This window comes from Rhipicephalus microplus, chromosome 7 (genome assembly GCF_043290135.1).
Source record: "Rhipicephalus microplus isolate Deutch F79 chromosome 7, USDA_Rmic, whole genome shotgun sequence".
NCBI classification, from domain to species: Eukaryota; Metazoa; Arthropoda; class Arachnida; order Ixodida; family Ixodidae; genus Rhipicephalus; species Rhipicephalus microplus.
The window spans coordinates 1,261,569-1,285,838 of record NC_134706.1 but is presented as its reverse complement, the minus strand read 5'-3'; the positions used below and the strand labels follow the sequence as shown (position 1 = coordinate 1,285,838).

General features: G+C 47.1%; 1 protein-coding gene across 7 annotated transcripts in view; it reads left to right on the top strand.

Annotated features, from left to right (window-relative positions):
* Positions 1-24,270, top strand: part of Mgtor (nuclear basket protein megator) — a 905,575-nt gene that overhangs the window by 362,124 nt on the left and 519,181 nt on the right. For all 7 annotated transcript variants that reach the window (XR_012884775.1, XM_075868440.1, XM_075868441.1 and 4 more), the window contains exons 45-46: positions 5,958-6,053; positions 22,593-22,719. Coding sequence is in view for 6 of the 7 variants with exons in the window: in XM_075868440.1 (XP_075724555.1) it covers positions 5,958-6,053; positions 22,593-22,719 (223 nt within the window). In the remaining variant the exon portion in view is untranslated. The remainder of the gene's footprint in view (positions 1-5,957; positions 6,054-22,592; positions 22,720-24,270) is intronic.

Genomic DNA, 24,270 nt, shown 5'->3' with positions numbered 1-24,270 from the left:
CTGTGTTTTTCTATTTTCATTAATTTATTAATATCATTATTCCTGCTACAGTGCAGACCACTTATATAACGTAACTGCTTACAATGCGGTTTTTTTCTACTCCCGTTTACCCTCCCATAGAATCCCATTTATACGCATACCGCTTATTGTGCAGCTCCCCAAGATGAAAGACTGGTTATAATGTAGTTGCCAGAAATTGTTTGTGAGAAACGCGGTAGCGAGTAGCGCTGGGTGCGCCGCTAAGGAGCGAACGACGAGGTCTTATGGAGGAGGAGGGGACACAGAGTGAACGAACGAAGAGTGGAGGGAAGAAACGGGAAATGAAAAAAAAGAAAAGAAAAGAGATCGCGGGACACTGCGCGGGCTCGCCGAGTAAAGGAGGAGGACGGTTGCCTTCGTGACAGATAAGCTTTTGTACCGGCGCCGACGCTGCTACAGCATACTGCGTTGCTAGCGTGGCTTTGGCAGCGGGCTGCTTAACGTGGCCTGTGCGATCCCGTCCTTGTCAACTGCATATGCGCCTAACAGTTCCCTGTTGGGAAAGTCGTCATCATTATCGCGCTTGCAACAAATATTGCGTTTGCTCTTTCGTCTGTAAATTGAAAACCTTTTACGTTTTTTTTTTACGCGAGCTTTCACTTTTGCTGCTAGTGCGCTGTCGTACGTAAAAGCGTGGCGAGCTGTCGACCGTCGTTGCTGATCTTCCGGCCGCGAACACGAACTTAGCATCATACGAGGGGTTCTTGGTTCACTGCTAGTGCAATCTTTTCGACGCCGAATCGTCATGTTTTTAACAAGCTTTCCGCGACAGCATACCAAATGGCAAGCTAGGCATTGATCGGTAGTGGTCGCGTGAATCTAAGTTGTGGTTTGGTACCGAATCTATGAAACTCTTTGCGGTGGCCGCACTTGACGAGAAGGAATACATATGGTTAAATGAAAACGAGGGCGGCACATGTAGCACTCAAATAGTGGTTTGCGGTTCGATTGCGATGTATTAAATAGGGTGCGCGCCCGTGAAATCGAATGGTTGGCGTCTTTCAACACGTCAAATTCTGGACGTGATTCAACTTAATTTCTGTGTAATGTGCATATCAATCAAGGTGCTCTGGTAGTCGGCGAATTTTCGCGATGGTGCTTTCATTTGTTATACACCCCCCCCCTCCCCCTTTCGCGTTCATTTCATCGGCAACGCATGTGTTTAGATGTTAAATTCTTTTAACATTCAATAATTTAAATGTTAGCAAGCACGCATTGCATGTTTCGATTCTTGGACATGTGAAGCTGCATGCTCAAGATGTTTTGCACAAGTGCGGCCCTTGAAAAGGGTTGTTTTGGTTATAGTGCGGTACCGCCTATAGTGCAAATATTCGTGACTCCCGCGACTTACATTATAAGCGGTCTATACTGTAGTTTAATTATGACTTGGAGCTAATTTGAAAAACAGTGACAGTCTTCATAATGCATTGACTTTCATCTTTTCAAAGTATTAATTTTGACAATAAAGCATGAACTATAATACCCTCAACAAAAAACGTAGAAATTTAATTATTTTCAGGTGCAATGATGACCGGCATGTGCATTGAAAATAAGTCTTTTATAAACCTTTTTTTCTACCAAAAAATAAGTTATCCACAGATAATTTTTGCCTGCAAATCTGTGATCATGCGTCCAAGCCTTCCAAGTGAAACGCAATTTCACATGTTTGTGAAGTGCAATATTCAGTCTTTTACTCATTTCTCGACGCTGCAGAAAAAAAAAAAATTTGTAAACACCGTGATGCTCTCTTGAGCAACATAAATAGGCATATCAGCAGCTTGCACGTCCCCTTCTGATAAATGGACATCACCAGAGTTATCCTATATGCTTGCCGTCATTTTTTTATTGCATTGGTACCATGGAGTGACTTCAGAAAAGCCCTGCCACGGTAGTCTAAGGTATTCAACTGCTGACCTGCAAGTCCCGGGACTGAATCCCGGCTGTAGCGGCTGCATTTTCGATGGAGGCGAAAATGCTTTAAGCTCGTGTGCTCAGATTTGGGTTCACGTTAAAAACCCAGGTGGTTGAAATTTCCGGAGTCCTCTACTATAGCATCTCTCATAATCATATGGTGAGGACACGCCCACATATCAATGAAATCATCAATGACTTCAGAAAGGGCCAGGACAAGCTTGAAGCCAAACAATCTCTGCGCTCACTAACCTTCAACATTGCCGACAGCGAGTTAGAGTAACTGTATATGCTTCCTATGGGGGCAGAGTTGTGCATAGGTCGGCCAGCTTGCCTGGCTAGCAGCCATAGCAACTCGGGGAAGCTGCGCTCACTTTTGGGTAAGCCTGTTGCTGATTGATGAAGTGTGTCACAGATCGCTAGTTGAGGTTCCTGGCATGTCAACGACTGGCAAAGAAAGAAGAAACACCTGCTTTTGAAACTGTTCCACGGGAGTTAAAAAACATTTTTTAGTTTGTCTGGCGATGCAGCGCGCAAAGGCGAAGTGTAATGCAAAATAACTTGTGGCGCTAGCTATGGAGGATAAGCAATAATTGACAAACACAATATATGTCCTCTGATATTCAAGGAGCGCCTCGCAAAGCCTACAGCATCGACTATTTCAGTATGATGTTCGAAAATAGTGCCAAATTTATGTAAATACCTTGCTGTCAAAGCTTAAAGACATGAATGTAAAGCAAATAAAAGCACCAGTTCGTAGCTAATGGGCTAAAGACCTTACGGTCACTCAGTAGATTTCAGGTTGACGGTGACCGCTTTCGGCGGTGCAGCTGCTTTTTCTAGGCGCAGCGTGTGCATCATCTTCTCTGCAGTGCATTTTTGCTAGCGGCGTGAAAAACATGCGCAACTCTGCTCCCTAAAGGTAAGATACAGAGTAACTCTACAGGGAGTTGGCTCGGAGCACCTCTGCCAAGATAGGCTAAGATAGGTTAGGCTCATAGTAGAATCTCGATGATACGAATTCCAAGGGATCACGCAGAATATTTGTATCATCCCGAACGCGTTTTAATCAAAAACAAGTTGAAGCTGATCATGAAGATGAACAAGAACTTTATTGGGGTAAACTACTTCTTGCTGAAAAAAGTCCATGATGTTCTTTTGAACTTTCTTGCTTTCACCACCTCTCAATAAAGTGCCGCAGTTTCGTCACTCATGCTGCTAGCGCTATAAGGCGCTTTCGCACTTGGCATAAAAGGGAGTGAAACCAGCAAGACTTATTTAAAGTTCACTCGCTTTGCCAACGAAAAAACGCGCCACAAATTCAATACGAAAAAAAATCAGTCCTAGAGAATTCACACTTGACAATTCAGGCAAATACGCCAGAGCGGCGACAAAAACACGTCCGCGCTCATCAAAAATGTTTACAATTTTCGGCCCCTCGTATAGACCTTTTCACTGAAGGCTACCTGGGCGCCCACTGTATAAGCCCCTCTGGGCTGCTGTTAACATTCGTGACCCCCAAAACTGCAGGGCCAAAGCTGTGACGTCTGCTTTTGTACTCTCGTGCAACAGCCCAGAAAGAAGGGGATCCTCCTTTCCGTAAAAAAGGTTTATACATGCCACCGCTGCTGTCTTCGCCTCTTGAGAATTTATTCCTCAGTATTTAAATCCCTATCTAGTTCTAGTTATGCATGCAAAATACTGAAAAGAAGCAGTTTACACCTTTACAAATGTTGTTTTGAAACGTCACAACCAGACGCAGCGGCGGCGACGGATTTAGTCAGCAGTGTAAAAAAGAGGCACATTAGGGCATGCCGACTTGCTGCGGCTGCACCTTCTTCTACTGCCGGTGTTCGCAACGATTGAAATCCAAACCAGGCTCTCAATGAACGCATCTTTTTAAAAGCTGTGAGCTTCGTGGTGCTGCGTGGGTTGTTTGCAATCGTGCAGACGCGAGCCACCGCACCCGCCTATGCCTTGGCCGTCATCTTGAATGTTTGGCTGGTTGCTTACATCACGTAGTTTGAGAGCTAGTGCAGTCAGTGTAGCCTAGTCGTAGCTGATTGTGGTGGCAATATTGGTCTCTGACTGATTTTTTTGCATCGGCCTTGCGGCATGGTTTTCCGGACACTTTTCCGGCGCAAAGCGAGGGAAATTTCGATGAGTTTTGCCGCATTCACTCCCTTCGAGGCCAAGTGTGGACGGGTCTTCCTCCCACAGACAAGCCACGTTGCGCCTCTTGCGTGCAGCGGTCAATCACGCGCTCATACAATCTGGGTTTGCTGGGGAAACCGTTCGTATAAAACCGAGTCGTGGCGTATATTATATAGTGTAGTCCACCCGAAGCAACCTTAAAATTCATATCGCGAGATTCCCATCAACCATAATGGTATCATCGAGATTTTACTGTGTGTAGACAATTCAACACACAAAATGTTTGATATATGAAAGGTATAATTGTACTACAACTGTTTATATGCACTCAACACACAAAATGTTTGATATATGAAAGGTATAATTGTACTACTACTGTTTTATATGCACTGTTTGTCATATGTGGGTTTAATATGTGGGCTTCCATTGTTATATGCACAAATTAGCTCCAAATAGTACCATTTTATGTATTAAGCCCTCCTTGTATTTTCTTCTTATACCCTACTATCTGTACTGCCCCTCCTGCTAGGGCCAAGTTGGCCTGCATAATTTTGAAATAAAATAAATAATATCAGGTATATTCGATTAAAAAAAAAGTGCGCGGGGCCACATACAAAAAGGTGCAGCTGGAGCCGACATGCGGTGCAGAAGGTGTAGCTAGGTGTCTCGGCACCCATTTCAGGGTGCAAAAGCAACGCATCAGCGGCGGCACTGCTTAGTGTCAATCAGATGTTGAGGTGCAAGCAGAGAACACCTGTTGTCTGCTGCTCCACTATGTAAGTCGTCGTGTTTATTGTGCGCCCATGGATTTGCAGCTCCTGATTTGTCAGCATGGAGGAATTCTACGTTGCCATGGAAATAGCTGAATTCGACTGCGAAAACGAGGAACTGAACGCAATGTTGTGTCAAATCGCTGCTCAACCAGTGCGCAGCGATCATAACCGCACACCTAGATACTACGAAGAATTTTGACTAAGAGTTCGAGCTTCTTTTTGCCAATGCTGCTAAAATTCTCTTGATATTTATCATTAAGGAACCTTGTCTTTCTTTTGCTCCACAGCACTTTGTCAGGGTTGCCACGACGTGCAGGACTTTGATCAGCGCTCTGATAAAGCATGGCAGCTGCTGCGGTGGCCGCTTGCGTCGTCGGCATCGCATGGTCTTGCACCGATGTAGGCATAGTACGCCTCTTTGTCGAGTCAGTGGTGGCAAGTTGGCCCGACGCGCATACAGCCCGCAATGTTCTCCCATCTAAAAAAAAGAAAAACAACAGGTAACAATGAAATGTCACCATCATGAATCTGAGCAGATTCTCAAGAATGCTATCATGTCTGCACAATTACATGCAGTAGCATAGAGTTCGGCGTAGCCATCTAGGAGTATCACGCCAAGATCATCCATAATCGGAAAAGTTTCTGTCGGCACATCGTCTATGTCGACCACAGGCATGTTTCAAGGTGTTGCGTGCTAGCGCGCAGCAGGAATGTGCAAGGCTGCACCAAAATGCTGCACCCTCGCGCTAGAAGATGCAAGGGCTCACGGCACCATGGTGACACCTTACTAACACCCTGTACAATCGAGGACGGTGGTGCAGGGGGTGCCGCTGTATTTTTGAAAGTCGAGAAACGTGGTGCAGTGCACTGTGAAAAGGTGCAGAAGGTGCAGAGAACTGAAGGGGAATCGAATAGACCTATATGTAGGATGAACTGTATGGTGACAAACTGTGGATAGCCTTGTGTTCAAGCTTCGGTAATTTCTTGTGACATATTTTTTAGGGTAGTTGCCCTATAAAATTTGCTCATTGTAAAGGTATATTAAGAGAAGAATAGTAACGTGCATAGTGATGCTTGCAGGTGTGGGAGTTGATGACACTCGAATGGACCTGTCCCACTTTGAGGAAGGTGGTGGCCGCAGCGTGCCCTCAACACCGCTGCAGATGTCTCCACCTGGTGAGCATTTTTGCAAAGCACGCTTTAAATTGGTGCACAAGAATTTACAAGTGAAGAATATTAATGCCCATGTTTCACGAGCACAGAAAAAGGCATCAACTTCGTAATGTCTTGAGATTTAATGCGAATTGGGTGGTGTCTCATGGTCAAATGAAACGGCATTCACCTTAATGCCATTGGTCGCCTAATGCCTTTGCCAGAACTCATTCGACTGAGAGGTGTGTACCCTCGACGCCAATGCTTGCTCAGTGCAATGCACATAAAACATTTAAAATGGCATTTATTGTGTTACAGATTTTCATGCAGAACTTTTAATAGAAGGTATGTTATTTCCCTATTGCACCATGCAGGTTCCATAACGGCTTCTTTCATTGCACAATGGCCAAAGATGCTCTGGTTGGTTGAAACATTGTAAAAGACAAGAAAAACTTAGTCTAATACCAATCTTCTTGTTACATTTTGCTATTCTTAAAAGCAGGTTTGAGTCGTTGAAATGCACGTTTATATTTTATTATTACCCAGTAACTGTACATTTCTAATGTCTGTGTTATTGACATTGTCAGATTGAATGCCATATAATTTAGATGTGTGGCAGCTTGGCTGAAAAAATCTCATTCAGAAACTTAATGACTGCCCCCGCAGGGGCGCCTGCACAAGTAGGCGTTTGGTGTGTAGCGACACCACGGACCCGAGCTAACGGGGGAGTTTCTACTCCTTCCCACGCCTAGCCGTGCGAGGCTTTGCCGTGTCCGGGGAAAAGGGGATCCTGGGGGTTGAGCTGACGCTGGGTGATTGGACCATTAAGGCCCCCCGGCAGAGGCAACACACCCCTTTGGCCCCGGCTTCACGTAGACGGCACCCCTGGGCTGACCCACCCAGGGGAAATCAGCAGTCGCCTTTTCCTATCTCTCTCTCCCTACATCTTCGTCTTTCTTACTTTTTTAGCTTTCCTGTCTACTTCTCTCTTCTGCTTACTTCCAATTTTCTCGGCGGCAAGGGTTAACCCTGTGCAAATAGCCTACCTTGGTCTAGACGCATTGAATTATGGCAGTGTTGTACGGCTGACGTCTGCAAGCTTTCAGCACCTGCAAACTTGCAGCGTCCCCTTGTTGGGCTCCGTGGTGGGTGGCCGCCAACGCTGCTGAACAAAAATAAGACCGGCATGCATGGAGCATTCCCTCAACTGTCTGATCATACCGGCCTAAAGCCGGTACGCACCGACGACATAAATTTCTTCAACCAGCCACTAGAAACTTTTCCCCACTTCCACGTAATTCACTGTGAAAAAAACCGGAAAGCAAGCCAGGACCGTATCTCCTTTCGTAGTTGCCAGGTGTCTTACTGAAACTCTCGGGGCTGGATACAAAGTAACCAAAATGGCTAGCGGAGACCTTCTTCTTGAAATTCGGGACAAAGCACAATTTGTAAAGCTAGACAGCCTCTCAAAGTTTGGTGACGTACCGATCACCGTAACACCACACAGATCTATGAACATTACTCGCGGAGTGGTATCTGATGCAGACTTACTTGACCTTACCGAAACTGAACTTTTGGAAGGGTGGAAGAGCCAAAATGTCAATAATGTACAAAGAATTATCATCAGAAGAGATAATAAGGAAATACCAACAAAACACTTGATACTCACGTTTGCATCCAGTAAACTACCAGATTTCATTCAAACAGGGTACACGAAGACATCTATCAGGCCGTATATACCAAACCCTCGTTGTTGCTTCCAATACCAGAGGTATAGCCATGGCTCTGAAACCTGTCGTGGTCGCCAAACTTGTGCACAATGTGGAGTCCTAGGCCACGTGTCTGAGAACTGCAAACAACCGCCACACTGTGTAAACTGCGAAGGAAACCATGCCGCATACTCACGCTCCTGCACATACAGGAAAAAAGAAAAAGAAATAATTACATTAAAGGTGAAGGAAAACATATCATTTAAGGAAGCACGGCGAAGAGTCGCTTCATTCTATGGACCTACATACGCTGATGCGGCGCGTCAGGGGGCACTGCCGCACCAGCCCTCGCCACTCCTTCGGCCCGCGCATACCGAGCCGGTGGTTGTGGCACCTGCCGCCAAGGCGGCTGTAGCCCAGGCTACACTGCCTACTCCCAAACAGAGACCGGAGACTCCAGAGTCTTCGGGTCTCAAGGCCTCCCCTCACCAGGCGAGGCCCGAAATCCGAACTAACAGCCCGCACGTGCGGGCATCCAGTGCCTCCGAGGAGGCAATGGATACGTCGGCACCCTTGGTGCCGGAAGAGCGGCGTGGCTCCTTGGAGCGCGCCAAGAAAACAAAAAAGCAAATAACAGAGCCTGGTGATGGCCCTGTTAAGTGAACTCAAACTCCCCGGCCATACAGCCACTCGCATTTCGTACACACAGCATTATTTTACATTCACCATGAACACTCAAATTATACAATGGAACGTCAGGGGCCTTCTCAGAAACCTTGACGACATCCAAGAACTCTTACAGGAACACTCACCAAAAGTGCTGTGTGTACAAGAAACACACCTTAATTCAAAACACACAAATTTTCTTTGTAAATACGTTATTTTTCGAAAGGACCCTGATGATGCAATGACATCATCCGGAGGTGTTGCTATCATAGTGAAACAAGGAACTGCATGCACACACTTACAACTACAAACATCCCTTGAGGCAGTGGCTGTTCGAACGGTTCTTTTTGATAAACTGATCACAATCTGCACTATTTACATTCCTCCTAGCTATCAGCTGCAAAAACGTGATTTACACTCTTTAATTGATCAACTTCCGGAACCTTATGTTCTCCTTGGAGACTTTAATGCGCATAGCAGGCTATGGGGTGATTCTCGGTATGACGCGCGAGGTCGACTGATTGAACAGTTCCTTCTCTCGTCGAGCGCGTGTCTCCTAAATCTAAAAAAACCAACCTATTATAATCTCGCTAATAACACCTACTCCTCCATAGACCTAAGCATAGTATCTGCATCTCTTGTGCCTCTACTCCAGTGGAAAGTCGTCAGTAATCTGTACGGGAGTGACCACTTCCCCGTAGTTTTGAGCACAACTACAGTAACTGAGTGTCCACCACGTGTTCCCAAGTGGCTCATAAACAGAGCCGACTGGGAACAGTTTTATACCATCGCTCGTCTAGGTTGGAATGACATATGTACTTTGAACATTGATGTTGCTGCCAACTACTTCACAGCGTTTTTGATTGATGCTGCAATAAAATGCATCCCACAAACAAATGGACACCCTGGAAAACAACGTGTGCCATGGTGGAACTCTGAATGCCGAAACGCGCGCAAACAGCAAAACAGAGCTTGGAGGCTGCTTCGGAACTCACCGACAGCCGAAAATCTTGACACCTTCAAAAGAATAAAGTCTCAAGGCAGGAGAACGCGTCGGCAGGCCAGAAGAGAAAGCTGGCAGTTTTTGTCAGGGATCAATTCATACACACAGGAGGCTAAAGTCTGGAACATGGTCGGTAGGATAGCAGGAAAACAAGTACACACACTTCCACTCGTAAACACTCAGGGTGTGTGGTGTACACGTATCCCGAAGGAGTACGGCCACCAGCGTGGGTCCGGTCTTAGCGAGCCGCAGGGCACGCGTTAACCGTCGCCGTGGCGGGAAACACGATACTGCTCAACGTCGCAACACTTTATTGTGGCAACACCAAACGCAGTACAGCCCGTTGCAAAAGGCGCGGCGGGAAAGCAAATAGGCTTATCCACGCCACGGGCACAAAGTACTACACAGGGTGCCACGAGCACGTCTCCGCGGTAAAGGTAATCCACGGAGACACCGGGACAAAGGGGCCCGGTTGCTCGCGCGAGGGCAAAGGCGCTCGCGTTGGCTTCGAAGGGAGACGGGTCGGCGTAGCTAGGCCACGCACTAGGACACCGTACTGCCCTTCGGCCGTGAGTACGCAGCGGGGCAACAAAAGATGAGCGTTCGCATCGGGCGCGAGGCACCGTCAGCGAAGTCCGACGAGCCCCGAGTGACGGGACTCGACGGACGGAAACGAATGCGTGGCTCACCGTTTGAAGTCCCGGACTGTACTCACCGCTCCCGACGCAGCGCGCCAAAAAAACCTCTCGGGGGTCCCCGCGCGCGGCGCCACAGTCAACATCCGCTACCGGGTGAGGGAGTTAAACGTCACTCCGCCCTTCCCAGCGCGGCTGACAGCAAAGGAGGGCAGACATGTCGGGACATGAGAATTGGAGAAAGGCGGGAAAGCCCGCGCAAAGGCAGCGGGCCAGCCTCAATTCCCACATCCCCCTCTCCTAAATTTGCCCTTTACCGGTCTGCAAAAGGCAGCCGGACGTCACCCATGCAGCTAAAATGACACTGCTATGAGCGACAGGCTAACCTCAGTCCAGCCCTGCTACTGCTGCTAAAAAAAATGATTACAAAGGAGAAACAAAACATAACTAACAAAATAAACACATGACGCTATAAACATAACTGCGGAAGGGAGCACAGAAACGTGGCACTAGTGTTCGTGGTGCTGAAGCGGGATAGCGTCCACTGCGCGGAGGGGCGGAAAAAGGGCGTGACAGTGTCCGCTGGGTGCGATGCCCGAGTGCGAGGTCAGAGGTACGGGAGGGCTCACTGATGGCTCGTTGCTGCTCTTGATCAGCCGCGAGTCCGATGAAAGCCGCTTCGGTTGTTCGGAGGCCCCGCATATCTGGCTCGATGACGGAGCTGGACATTGCGGGAAGCCGGGCCTCTCCGGTGGTCAGGGAGGCCGAACCAAAATTGGCTGCGAGGCGCCCTGGCATTGGCCGGCAGCATATAGCTGCTTTCAGCTGGCCTCGCGCAGGAGCCATGGTGGGAAAAGGCAGCAGGGCTTCTTCGGCGACAGCCGAGAGCAGAGCACAGCCAGATGGTCTGACATCAGTGGGTCAATGCCCCCCAGCACCTCCAATGTCCGCATCGATGGGGGAAGTCGACGCACTCTTCGCGGGCTCGCACTGAAGCGTCACGCACTTACACACGCACGCACACCGCCGACAGCTGCGCGAGCGTAGGCGCAAAGCGTCCTTCGTCTCTCTCCCCCGGCAAGCACCGACACTCAAGGTCACACACAGCTCCCTTCGCGGTAGATTAAACGAACACGAAAAAAAGTAAACACAGAGCAAACTGACACTAAACATCTGGCAAAAACATAAAATACAAATAACACTTAATATTAGACAAAAGAAACATAAAATACACATGAACACTTGAAAAAAACTGGCAGCAGACAGGGCGGGGTTAACTTCTTTACGAGAAAAGGCCGTAAAGAAGCTAACCTATACTGAGGCTAGACGGTAAACTGAGGGCCTTCGGTTGCGGAGAAGTCCGCCGTCCGGCGCGAAATCACAAAGGTGACCGCTTCCTCAGATTATACCGGTGCGGGGTCCAAATGCGGTCCGCCGCTCCGGGTGTGCCCGTTGCTTGCGCGAAGCGCCGCAGGGCGCTGGCGCGAGCTCGTCAGACCGTGACAAAGGGCTTCAGGTCTGCGATGTGGGCACGGCTGAGTTTTCCCAAAGGGGATCTTTCAGCTAGTACGCGCCACGGACGCTCACTGACAATCGGTTCATAAGACCGGGCGGCTTTCCAACCCTTGGCTCAACCGTTTGTCAGACGTGGCAGGCACGGAATAGCGATAAAAGCCACGCTTCGTGCCGGGCCAGGTCACAACATCGCTCAGTTTGCAAAAACCTTCGAGCCACTCAGGTGACCGGCCATGGATTCGTCGTGAGAGGATCGCAACAGTGCGGCTCTCAGACTTTTGGGCATAACCACCTTAAACGGGTCTAAGGACTCGTCGTCAGTGGCTATATACTTCAGCAGGAGCCCGTCATGGTCCAGCAAAAATGAATCCGCCGGGGACTCAGCGACACACGCTGTATCACCCCCCTAATCGCGCCCGCCGCAGAACAAGCAGCGTAACGGCGCGCCTCTCAAGACGGTTTAACGGCGCCCGCCGCAAAGCAAGCAGCGTATACGGCGCTCCGTCCCTCCGAGACTCGAAACGGATCACTTTGCTGAGCCTTCAGTAGCTCTTCGCTGCTGAAAGCGATTCCCATTCTCCCAAAATGGGGGAGTCTGGTATCGCGCCCACTCAGGACCGCAGCAACCGCCGCGTGCACGGCGTCACGGGTTCGCTCTCGGCACGGTGGCCTTCGGAAAGTTCCCCCGCTCGACCGCTACGCAGTGCGCCGCTTACCTGGATAGCAGCCAAGGTCGTCCTCATGGGGACTCCCCCTTCTCGCCGAATGGCGGCGAAGCTGCTGTTTTGCCCCCGACGCTTGCATGTGCTAAGGCACCGCGAGCGGCCGTCGCACCGAAATCCAGGTTCTCGGCAGACAACAGGGGGCACGAGATAGCGCGTCAGCTACCACGTAGGAGTGTATTCACCACAAAAAAGGGGGTGACGACACGGGCGAGCGCCGAAGGGCGCCCGTCGACAGAGGCGGTGGCCTCTTTGTGCAACGCGGCATGCCACGAAGCAGACATAACGTTCGGGTAGGGCAAGAGGCCCATTCCGAAGCGACGCGCCATCTCCAAAGGGAGCGGCTAGGCGCCTCGTGTCGTCACCGCAATAGGGGGTGCCGACACGCACGGGCGTCGGAGGCGCTTGTGCGTAACGTTCGGGTAGGGCAAGAGGCCCATTCCGAAGCGACGCGCCATCTCCAAAGGGAGCGGCTAGGCGCCTTGTGTCGCCACCGCAATAGGGGGTGCCGACACGGACGGGTGCAGAAGGGTTCCCGTCAACAGAGGCAATGGCCTCCGTGTGCAACGCGGCATCCGCTAAAAGGGACAGCGGACAAAAATCCCGCGAAGCAGCCATGTTGCGACGAGCCCGAATCGCGCAGGCGAACTGACTCGCTAAGAGCAATCAAAAGCTAGAGCTTTTGATACCGCGTTGGGCGCCAGTGTGGTGTACACGTATCCCGAAGGAGTACGGCCACCAGCGTGGGTCCGGTCTTAGCGAGCCGCAGGGCACGCGTTAACCTTCGCCGTGGCGGGAAACACGATACTGCTCAAGTCGCAACACTTTATTGTGGCAACACCAAACGCAGTACAGCCCGTTGCAAAAAGGCGCGGCGGGAAAGCAAGTAGGCTTATCCACGCCACGGGCACAAAGTACTACACAGGGATGCCACGAGCACGTCTCCGCGGTAAAAGTGATCCACGGAGACACCGGAGCAAAGGCCCGGTTGCTCGAGCGAGGGCAAAGGCGCTCGCGTTGGCTTCGGAGGGAGACGGGTCGGCGTAGCTAGGCCACGCACTAGGACACCGTACTGCCCTTCGGCCGTGAGTACGCAGCGGGGCAACAGCGGGTGAGCGTTCGCCTCGGGCGCAAGGCGCCGTCGGCGAAGTCCGACGAGCCCCGAGCGACGGGACTCGACGGACGGAAAATGCGTGGCTCACCGTTTGAAGTCCCGGACTGTACTCACCGCTCCCGACGCAGCGCGCCAAAAAAACCTCTCGGGGGTCCCCGCGCGCGGCGCCACAGTCAACATCCGCTACCGGGTGAGGGAGTTAAACGTCACTCCGCCCTTCCCAGCGCGGCTGACAGCAAAGGAGGGCAGACATGTCGGGACATGAGAATTGGAGAAAGGCGGGAAAGCCCGCGCAAAGGCAGCGGGCCAGCCTCAATTCCCACAGGTGATATCTTGGAAGATCAGGCAAACTTCCTCGGTGCACACTTTGAACAGATATCCAGCTCGTCCCACTATACCGACACTTTCCAAAAATACAGAACAAGAATAGAAAAGCAGAAACTCGAACACAAATCCACTAGATACGAGACGTATAACCAAGCTTTCAGTCTAGCTGAGCTCCGAACATCTCTAAACTCCTGCAGTACTTCTGCCCCAGGTTCTGACCGTGTGGTGTATGAAATGTTAAAAACCTACCAGCCGAAACACGAAAAACCTTACTTTGTTTATACAATGCTATCTGGTTTTTGGCACTATCCCTACCTCCTGGAAAGAGGCTATTATTATTCCCATATTGAAAGAGGGCAAGGACCCTTCTTTAGCTTCAAGCTATAGACCTATTGCACTTACAAGCTGCTTGTGCAAAGTCTTCGAAAAAATGATAACCTGCCGACTTGTACATATCCTTGAAACAAACAATTTGCTCCACCCATTTCAGTGCTGGCTTCGAGAAAGTAGATCCACCACAGACCACCTTGTTCGTATCGAGGCACAGATCAGAGACGCCTTTGTCCATAAACAATATTTTCTCTCTGTGTTCCTCGATATCGAAAAGGCTTATGATACAACATGGCGTTTTGAAATTCTAAGAGACCTGTCCCACCTTGGCGTCGGCGGAATAATGTTTCACATAATCGAAAGTTACCTGTCAAACCGGACATTCCGTGTCCGAGTGGGCACGGTTCTTTCCCGAACATTTGTCCAGGAAACAGGCGTGCCACAAGGTGTTGTACTTAGCTGCACACTTTTTCTCATAAAAATGAATTCCTTGCACTTGTCCATCCCCCGCAATATGTTCTATTGTACATATGTCGACGACGTCCAGCTTGGCTTCAAGTCATGCAACTTGGCAATGTGTGAGCGGCAGGTTCAGCTGGGTTTAAACAAGGTCTCCAAATGGGCAGATGAAAACGGATTTCGACTTAACCCACAAAAAAGCACGTGTGTCTTGTTCTCTCGAAAGAGAGGCATGCACTCGGAACCTGACATTCGACTGAACGGGCAACGTCTGTCCGTCAAAGCAGAGCATAAATTCTTAGGCTTAATCTTGGACAACAAGTTGACCTTGGTACCACACATAAAGTATATAAAAACAAAATGTTTAAAAGCCATGAGTGTTATGAAAGTGTTGTCACGTACTACTTGGAATACGGACAGGCAATGCCTCATGAATCTGTATCGAAGCCTCGTTCGCACCCGCTTAGATTATGGGGCCGTTGTTTATCAGTCTGCGACTCAAAGTGCTTTGAAGATGCTGGACCCCGTGCACCATTTGGGCATCCGCCTTTCTACGGGTGCTTTTCGCACCAGCCCCGTAGAAAGCCTTTATGTCAAGTCAAATGAGTGGTCGCTTCATCTGCAGAGAACTTACATGTCCTTTGTTTATTTCCTTAAGGTAAAAGCAGACAAGAAGCACCCTTCATACTCTACTATTAATGATTTGTCGAGCTCAATTCTTTTTCAAAACAGGCCTTCGATGAGGCAGCCCTTCTCAGTTCGCCTGAAGAGTCTAGTTGAGGAAACTGGAGTCTCACTTGAACACAGTTTAATGACTCCTGTAGCATACCCGCCACCGTGGCAATGGCAGACTATAGACTGCGATGTGTCTTTTCTAGAAGTTACAAAACATGCGCCTATTGCCCATATCCGAACACACTTCTTGAAACTTCAACACAAATACACACGTCCTGAGTTCTTTACAGATGCCTCCAAGTCCAACTCCTCTGTGTCCTACGCTGCTGTCGGCCCATCCTTTTCGGATGCTGGCCCTCTACATCCACGCACAAGTATCTTCACAGCAGAAGCTTCTGCGATACTTGTGGCAGCTAAACACGTCAAACAATTACAAATACAAAAAGCAGTAATTTACACAGACTCCCTCAGTGTGGTAACGGCTCTGCACATTCTTAAAAAACAAAAAAACACGGTCCTTGTCTCACTTTACTCCATTTTGTGCACACTCTACACACTCAAACAACATGTTGTAGTGTGCTGGGTGCCAGTGCACCGTGAGATCGAAAGCAATGTGAGGACGGATCAGCTTGCTGCATCCGTCCACAAAAGCACTTCCCCTACACCCATATTAATCCCGGCCCTTGATCTTAAGCCCTCTCTCAAATGAAACCTCAGGGACTACTGGCAGAGCAAGTGGGATACACACACACAAAACAAACTACACATTATTAAGCCACACCTTGTTCATTGGCTGCCAGTATCAAAATCGCGTCATACAGAGGTAATACTAACGAGACTCAGGATAGGACACACATACACGACTCACTCATATCTTTTGTCCGGTGGCGACCCATCATTGTGTGACAGATGTGGTGAAGCACCAACAATTCTTCACATTTTAATTCAGTGCAAACAATTGGACGCTATAAGAAAACAACACTTTCCATTACCCTACCGACAACATATACCTTTACACCCTGCAATGTTCGTCGGTAGGGAACTGCTTTTTAGTTATAAATCATTGCTAGCGTTTTTAAAAGAAATTCATAGTTTTCATATCATATACCCGGGCATTCCGTAGCACGACCTCTCCTGAGAGGTTTTCGCTGCGGTGGCTACACAAGAAAGCACTTGCCTCACGGCCTTTGGACGCAAGGGTATGAACGAGTGAGGCACTTGTGCTAATGCCATACATATCCACCATCGTCTTTTATTATCACCAACTTTGTTCATCTATTCGCACCACACACACCTTTCACGGCATGGTCATGATTTTATTACTTGTATGTTTTTACCCGCCTTACCGCGAGGAATTTTATGGCCCTTATACAGCCGCTAATCACAAACATTGTCCACATCTCTTGTCCCATGAACTGGCGCTCTTTGGCCATCAAATGGCCCTTGCGCCAAAAAATACCATATATCATCAACTTAATGACTGAACTGCTGAATATCATTTCTTGTGTGATACAGGTATAAAGAATTGACAGGCACAGTATGTCAAGTGCATGGTTCCCTGTGTCGATGTGTTTTTGTGTGTGTTTAGCAAAATGCCTTTTTTTTTGGTGTACAAATTAAATGACATCTAGTCAGTTGTCATATGGATCACAATGTGCTTTTTGTATATCCTTTGATGGGGAGGCAGGTTGACAACCACAAATCAGGTTTGCAGTTAACATGACCTGTAGAAATGTTTTACAATGACTATGTAATAATGCTAGCCATCTGCTGCTAAGAAGGGTGAAGTATCGATGACATAACTGAACATCCTAATGAGTGGCATTAAATCGCAACGCTTGTATAGTGTGTGGAAATTGAGGCTAGCCCGCTGCCTTTGCACGGGCTTTGCTGCCTTTTCTGCCATTCTCATGTCCCGACATGACTCCTCTCCTCCGTTGTCAGTCGCGCTGGGAAAGAAAGGAATGACGTTTAACCCCTCTCACCCGGTAGCGGATGTCGACTGTGGTTTCCTTAGTCTCCCAAGAGGTTTTGCGTGCGTACGTCAGGAGTGAGTCAGATATTCCCCGGGACAACCTACGGTGAGCACGCATTCCTTTTTCCGTCCGTCGACTCCCGTTGTTCGGGGCTCGTCGGGCTTCTTTGACGGCGCCTCGCGCACGAGGCGAATGCTCACCTTTTGTTGCCTCTTTGCATACGCTCAGTCAAAGGGCGGTACAGTGTCCTACTGCGTGGCCAGGCTACGCCGACCCATCTCTCTCCGAAGCCAACGCGAGCGCCTTCGCCCTCGCTCGAGCAACCGGGCCTTGGTCCCGGTGTCTCCGTGAATCACTTTTACCACAGAGACGTGCTCGTGGCACCCTGTGTAGTACTTTTCGCCCGTGGCGTAAATAAGCCCATTTGTTTGCCCGCCGCGTCTTTGCAACGGGCTGTACTGCGTTTTGGTGTTGTCACAGACAAGTTGCGACCTTGAGCAGTATCGTGTTCTCGTCACGGCGATGGTTAACACGTGCCCTGCAGCTTGCTAAGACCGGACCCACGCTGGTGGCTAAACTCCATCAAGATACGTGTCACTACAAGGGACATGTGGAGGATATGGCATGTTGCCCTAATTTTTGTAAAAATGGGTACAAACACAGCACGGGCACAACATAAGAAAGACAAGGTACAAGCCCAGTCTTTTTCGTCCTGTTTACGCTGATTTTTTACAAACTTGCCCACCTCTATACCTTGCTGCGTGCATTAAGTGCTATGCAATGGAATCTCTCTCCAGTCGTGGCTGTTGACCAAACTCATGTAATGCAGATGCTCTGGCAAATTTAGTTTTCTGTTGTAACCAATCTTGGTAGATTTTATGTAGCACTCTCTAAAGCATGGGAGAGTGAAGCTTTGTGTCAGATTTCTCAGGTTTTGCATTGCTTAGTTCAAGGAAGTTGGTTTTGATTCTTTTGCACATCTGTGGGGTTGAAGCAGCCATGTACTTGCGTTTAAGTCCAAAAAATGATCAAACTCAACCTGTAGTGCCCCATCATGGCACACTTCATTGTCATTTCAGGGTTTTCACACGCCCAAATTTTGTATTGTTTTTTAATAATAAATTTCGAGAATTGCACCTGAAGACTTTCTTAAAAGTCTTTTATCGATTTGAATAAATTTATTTATTACAGTCGAGCCCACATATAACGGCTCCACTTAAAACGAACTTTCACTTAAAACAAACAATATCTGCATGACCGTGAAAATATACATTGGTTCAATGGCACGAAATCGCACTTACTACTAACGTTCCCGAGCACCGCTGATCGGTTACAGCGAACAGAGTCAGCGGTCTGCCGACTTCCCGGGAAAGCAATTTCGACCACCGATCAGGCATCGGCGAGGTGCCCATTTATTTTTATTGTTAAACGCCAACCCTGCCTCTGCGACCCTCTACTTGCTGCTCTCCCCAAACCATGGAGGAAGGAAAGTTGTTTCTTTCCTCCATGCCCTAACTGCTTTTTGTTACACACCCTCCCTCTTTTGACCCCCTCTACTCTGAGCACACTGCTTCGCCAGACGAGGCCCGTGTTTTTCCACTGCCACCCATCTTTCGAAGGCCGGTCGGCCATCTACCCTGTTTTTGATCGCTGGTACTGTCGTTGGCGTCGCCGGCCTGGAGTGACCAGATCATTTGCTAACATCGTCGGCCACCGACTGTATCTGATAGTCTGCGTCTAGTGCACGCGCGTACGCTACCCCACCGACTCTGATAATTTGCGATTCGTTTCATGTTTAAGACTTTGTTCTCGCTCACTTTGCACTCGGCTCAGCATGCCTTCCGCGCACGTGTGGAAGCGCGAGAACGGCTGTTAATTTGCACGGAACGAATCGCGAAATATCGAAGTTCGTGAGCCTCAAATGCAACCGACAAAATAGAGCTGGTGGAGCTTTCGAAGTTAAAGTAGCCGACATCGGGAAGTATAACATGGAAAGAATTGAGCAGGCTGTAAAAAGCGGCAGAAGCCTAGAAGCTGCAAAGGCAAACTTGCGCTTAGGCAAAAGTAGGATGTATGCATTAAAAAATGAGGAAGGCAATGTCATAACCAATATGTATAGGATATTCAAGGTAGAAGAGGAGTTCTACATAGAGCTGTACAGAAGCCAGAACAACCAGGATGATATTTTGAGAAGCAATAATGGTCCAGAGGAATTCGACATTCTACTAGTAAAGATGGCAGAAGTAAGCAAAGCCTTAAAAGGAATGCAAAGAGGCAAGGCCGCTAGTAAGGATAAGGTAACAAACTAACAGACTTGCTGAAAGATGGTGTAAAAATTGTGTTACAGAAACTGGCAACCTTATATAGAAGTGTCTCTTGACGGGAAAGGTATCAAATTTTCGGAAGTATGCTAACATCATTTCAATCTATAAGAAGGGAGATGTCAAGGAATTGAATGTTTACAGGCCGATCAGCTTACCGTGCGTTCTCTACAAACTAATTAAAGAATACTAGCTAATAGAATTAAGGCAACATTAGAGTTCAATCAACCAATTAACCATGAAGTATTTCGTAAGGCTACTTCACGATATATTATATTTATGCTATCAATCAGGTAATAGTGAAATGCGTGGAATACAACCAACCCCTATACATAGCTTTCATAAATTACGAGAAGGCGTTTGACTCGGTCAAGACGTCAGCAGCAACGCAGGCACTGCGGAATCGGGGCATTGACGAACCCCACGTAAGCATACTGGAAGAAATCTGCAATGGATCGACAGCCACCATAGTTCTCCATGAAGAAAGCGACAAAATTCCAATAAAGAAGGGTTTAAGGCAGGAATACACGATCTCTCCAATGCTCTTCACTATTTGTTTACAGGAGGTTTTCAGGGCCCTAGATCAGGAAGAGCTAAGGATAAAAGTTAATGGAGAGTACCTTAGTAACCCGTGATTTGCTGATGACATTGTGTTGATGAGTAACTCGGGGGACAAATTACAGCTGATGATTACTGAACTGGACACGGAAAGCAGAAGAGTAGGTTTGAAAAATTAATATGCAAAATACTAAAGTAATGTGCGTCAATCTCGACAGAAAGTGGCGCTTTGCGATAGGTGGAGTGACGCCGGAAGTTGTTAAGGAATATGTCTACTTTGGACAGTTGGTAACCGCGGAGCTGAATCATTATAGTGAAATAACGAGAAGAATAGGGATGGGGTGAATCACATTTGGCAAGCATTCTCAAATGATGAATGGTAATCTGCCACTGACCCTCAAGAATAAGGTATATAACAGCTGCATCTTGCTAGTACTTACCTATGGAGCAGAAACCTGGAACCTTACAAAGAGGTTTCAGCTTAAATTTAGGACGACACAGTGAGCGCTGGAAAGAAAAATGATAGATGTAACTTTAAAGGGACCCTGAAACGGTCTAGAAAATTTTTTACAAACACATTGAGCCGGTAGACCAAGTTCTAAAAATGAGACCAATTTAGAGACCGATTTAAGCTCTCTGCGAAAACTGTGTAATTTATTACAATGCTTTAAAACTGAATTGTTGCAGATCGCTGCGACTCGGCCAAATGTGTTTTCGACCGCCCATACACCAAGCGACACGCTCTGCCCCACTGCAAGAGGAGGGTTCTTGTTTAGTATTCGTAGCTTTGTTAATAATGGGTGTTTTGATCGAACTCTGGTGCCAATGATTTGCTCCAGTGGTCTAATCAAAAACGTAATGTTAAAACACTGTTTCAGGGACCCTTTAAGAGACAAGAAGAGAGTAGAGTGAGTCAGAGAACAAACTGGGGTTAAGGATATTATAGTAGAAATCAAGAAGAAAGAAATGGACAGTGCCCGGGCACGTAACTCATAGGCAGGATAACCGTTGGTCGTTAAGGGCAACTGACTGCATTCTCAAACAAGGCAAACACACGAAGGGGAGACAGGAAGTTAGGTGGGCCGATGAGATTAAAAAGTTACAGTTATAATGTGGCAATGCAAAGCACGAGACCGGGCTGATTGGCAGATTATGAGAAAGGCCTTTGCCCTGCAATGGGCGTAGTCAGCGTGATGATTATATTACATGCACCCTAATTATGTTTTAAAGTGTTTCATACAGGCATACACGACCTCAAAATAATAAATTTGTAGCGTATTTTATTGTGTGTAAGTTGGGCCCTACATGTTGCTGCTATGCAAAGATGCTTCCACATCACTTCAAGCCCAAAAGTAATGACAGTCGCTCTTGTCTAGTTACGATTTCTTAAAAAATTTTCAAGTAGTTTCATGAAAAGAAGTGTTCGTTTTTCTTTATTATGTGTTATACATATATGCTGTTCGAACTATTTGGTTTGAAATTATCTGACCAAGTGACTGCACTGACATCTCGATACAGTGAACATTGATGTAATCGGTTGTAGTTATACTGAATAATAGTTTTCTGATAAACATTGTGTTGTGAATATAATTTATAGTGAATACAGTCGACTCTCGTTCATTCAAACTCAAAGGGACCTCCGAATTTAGTTTGAATTATCAAAAGTTTGAATTATCAAAAGCTCTCAGATAGACGACTACGGGTGAGGTGATACCACACATTCTGATTAGGCATTGGTTTTATAACATTTAAAAACTTTCTATGTGTCCCCAAATCCTAACTGCACACGGTGAACAGAAAGCAGAGGTGTAAAGTCCATAAGTTTATTGGCAATTTACTACTGATCAGACCTTTTGAAGAAATCGTGAATTTCTAACTGCATCATTGCTATAGGTATGTGCCTCCAGCACAAAGCTCTCTATACCAGTTGAGAAGCATCACGGTTTACCATGTGTGTGCTTTGTTTCAAACATTTATTTACTAGCTAAGCCTTTTTTTCTTGAAGGTCTGAAGTGCTTATTTTTCGTTTTAAGCACACAAATCTTTAAATAGCAGTGGGAAAGCAGCAGATAATTCTGGTATGCAACTGAAAAAAGTATGAATTTATGGAGTAATGGAGTTTGAATTAAGAGGCTTTTGAATACTTTGAAAGAATAGAAGGCCTACCAGAAAAGTCAATTTTGTTTGAATTAAATGAAAGTATGAATTGTCAGAATTTGAATTATGGTGAGTCTACTGTAATAACAAAATAATGGTCGTGTCAAATGCAACTTCGTTAAAAATAGGTCTGAGCGCATTCATCTCGAACCTTGAGTGTGCTATTCACTCGTAATTCATCAGCGAACGAAATGCGCGGGAGGAACACACACGAAGCAAAGAGGAGGCACACAGCAGCGCGCTCGTGCTGTGTGCCTCCTCTTTGTTTTGTGTGTGTGTTCCTCCCGTGCTCCCAGTTCGCTGATCAATTATGAATTACCAACTAGCCCATTTTTCTATCCTGTTGCAATATATTCACCCGTCCCTACGTGGCTGAGCATTGCAACCTCTGTACAGAATCGCGAGACGCTTCGCTGTTCCAAGGCGAGGCCACTGTGATCGAGGAAGCCGCCCAGGAGGGGGAGGAGGATGAACGCAGCCCGTCGACTGTGCTGGTCACAGAGGCTCCAGAGTCCACCGAAGGGTACGAGGTTTAAAGTGGCTGCCCTGCGTAAACAGCTATGTCCTTACGAGACTAAAGTGAAATACCTACACTTCAGCCGCTAAATCAGCGAAAAGGACAGGCGGCACTTCCAACTATAAGTTATACTGAAATAACTATAAAACATACGAACATCTCCACATAGCCTCATGCTATCCAGCTATCTAACAATCTCTTTTTCCAATATGTACGACGTCACCGACATGTCGCTGATATGCCTTTATTTTCTTTTTATGTAATAGGCTTACATCAACTCGTACGCAGTTTCATATCTACCTATTTTGTATGCTTATTTTTGGGTTTGCAGTTAGCCTAATTTACTTGGAAGTGCCACCTGCCATTGTGTGTTTCTTTATTATGTGTTTGTGTTATTTTGTGACTAAAGTATGTCATTAAGCAAGGACCAACAAAATCTTTTGATATTTAGTCAGGTTAGACTGAGGAATTATTGATAGCTCTTCTGGCATAGATTATATCACTGTAGGCTCTTTCCAAGAACAAATATAAAAATTGAAGCTACGTGTGTGTTTTTAAATTTTTTTAAGCCGCAATATCTCACTTCATTTTTAGATGAGGCCGAACTTCGGGCGATACAAAAATGTAATTATGCTATGCACTAAACAGTGGGCACAGCAACTAATGCATAAGTAGCCTTTACGCTTTGCAAATTATTTCGTTAATGCAGTAGTGTAGCAGAGTTGTACAGTCATACAAGTTGCTAAGCTCCCCATAGGCCCGATGTATCAAAACCTGGCATTGGTTTAAATTGCAAGGGTCTGCTGACTTGGTCTGTTGACAAAATAACAAACAATTAAATGCTTTTGACGCCACCAGCATTGTGTGCATCATGCTTGCGAGAAGCACATGCAGCAGCGATAAATTGTTGCTGCAGCAGTCTGCAAAGTCCCACATAATCGGCGATAGGCAAGTCTGGGTTTCAAAATGCGCATCTGGGGGGGATGGAAGAATCGTAATGCAGTGTTCTCTTACAAAGAAGCACTTTGTGTGCCTTACAGCTTTGTCTCTTCTGAAGGTCCCGATATTATTTATTTGCACAAACTTAACAAAAAGAAGTGCAATGTATACTGTCAGGGGGTCGTGACGTGGACGAAGGGAGTAGACTGAAGGTCAAATATTAAACAAGCTGTATTTATACACGTGCCAACAAACATTCTAGTGTTATCGCTTGAGGTCACATAAGTTCGAGAATAATCAGTATAGTTCGAGAATTGGTCGTATTCTTAACAAAATGATGTACTGCAGTCTTGAAGCTTCTCGAATACTGCAGGCGTGATTTGCGCTCAGAATTACTGACAGTAAAAACCGGGCGATAACAAAACTCGAGCAGGGCATGTGGCAATACTCTAAGCAACTAACCTCTACCATAGCAGCTAATTGTTTTCATTGGAAGGGAGGCATAAATGAGGGCGGCAAAGTGTGAAAAGAAATAGTTAGAGCTGGAAAGCTTGTGTTAGCGCTTGGTTCAACAGATGCGCATCAGCATGTCAAGCAGATACTTTTGTGGCTACACAC